The sequence below is a fragment of the Pteropus vampyrus genome, unplaced genomic scaffold (assembly GCF_000151845.1).
Source record: "Pteropus vampyrus isolate Shadow unplaced genomic scaffold, Pvam_2.0 Scaffold24770, whole genome shotgun sequence".
In the NCBI taxonomy this organism is placed as follows: domain Eukaryota; kingdom Metazoa; phylum Chordata; class Mammalia; order Chiroptera; family Pteropodidae; genus Pteropus; species Pteropus vampyrus.
The window spans coordinates 1-1,419 of record NW_011913551.1 but is presented as its reverse complement, the minus strand read 5'-3'; the positions used below and the strand labels follow the sequence as shown (position 1 = coordinate 1,419).

The 1,419-nt window shown below is 61.3% G+C and overlaps 1 protein-coding gene across 1 annotated transcript; it reads left to right on the top strand.

Moving 5' to 3' along the window:
- Window positions 1-786: 786 nt before the first annotated feature.
- On the top strand, window positions 787-974 carry NPY (neuropeptide Y; the record flags this gene model as incomplete). Its single annotated transcript, XM_011387130.1, has 1 exon — window positions 787-974. A coding segment is annotated over exon 1 (188 nt), but the record flags the coding sequence as incomplete, so codon positions are not given.
- Window positions 975-1,419: the final 445 nt, after the last annotated feature.

Here is a 1,419-nt window from a genome sequence, read left to right as displayed (position 1 = left end):
CCCCTGGCCACCCGCTCGGTCCTCTCCCTGTCCCAAAGCGCGCCAGCCGCTCTCGGCGACTATATCCCACCTGCCCCGTCTGGTCCCCTCTGATTTTATACCCGCCCTTCTCCCGGACCCTCCCGGCTGTCTTCTGGGTTATCTTTTGGAGAACGCGACCCCCAACCCAGGGCAGCTGGCAGTTATCTCAGGGGTCATCGCTTGCTGGGAGGTTTCCCAGGCGGCCCCTCAGTGACAGGTCCCGGGAGGTTGGCCCTGCCCCCTTTCCCAGGATCCTGGGGATCCGACCTGAGATGGACTGACCCGGGGAGCATTTCCCTCCTCTCCCCTCCCCTAAATCTTGATGGGACGCGTCTCAGCCCTCGCGGTGAGCTCCTGCAGACACGCAGCCCGAAAGAATCAGAGAAGAAACTTTTCTCCTCTGACAGGGATTTGGGGAAGAGGGTAGGAAAGTGATGCTTCCTCAGCCCAGCGGGAAGAACTTCTCATTCTTTTTCTAAAGTGTCTGAACCTGTGCGGGGTCGCCCCACTCTGCACCTGTCGTGGAGCGACTCTTGCGCCCAGCGACTTCCACCGAAGTTGCGCGGAGTTTTCGGTGGAGCCAAGGGCCGGGCGGGCGGGGTGGTGCTCGCCAGCTCCGCTTCCCTCTGCAGCGCTGGCTGGAGCGTGAATTCCGGTCATGGGTGATAGTGGAGGGACCTGCGCGGGAGGCAAGGGAGGGAGGTGTGGGGCGTGTGTTCTCTGAATCCCCAAAGCCCCTCCACTGTGCCTCTTCGGTGCCCGCAGATGCTGGGGAGCAAGCGACTGGGGCTCTCCGGACTGACCCTTGCCCTGTCCCTGCTCATGTGCCTGGGCGCGCTGGCCGAGGCGTATCCCTCCAAGCCTGACAACCCCGGAGAGGACGCTCCTGCCGAGGACATGGCCAGATACTACTCGGCGCTGCGACACTACATCAACCTCATCACCCGGCAGAGGTGCGTGGCCTCCGCGGGATCCACTCCGGGACCACCCTGCCGGCACACTCGGTGATCCTGGGGCTCTAAGAGCGGACAGGCACCATTTCTTTTTCTTCATTATATTCCAGGGCAGGACAGGATCAGGATCAACTCTCAGTAACTGTTTGCTTAGGGCACCGAGTACTGTCCCTCTGCAATTTAGGGTCCCAAATTCCTGACCCCCAGATTCGGGTTCCCTAGGCTGGCTATCTCCTCCCACCCGCCCCCTTGCTTTTTTGTTCCTAGAGCAGCTGGGGACTGTTTGGAAACCCGGGTGGGGAAGCACCCTGTGAAGGGCTCAGGGGTGCGCCAGGGAAGTGCTGCGGGGCGAATGGAGGGCAGGGTGTCCAGGAAAAGCAGCAAAAACCAGGGAAGAAGCAGCTGGGGTGCTGAAGACATTGCCAGATTTTCCAACCTGTCCAGA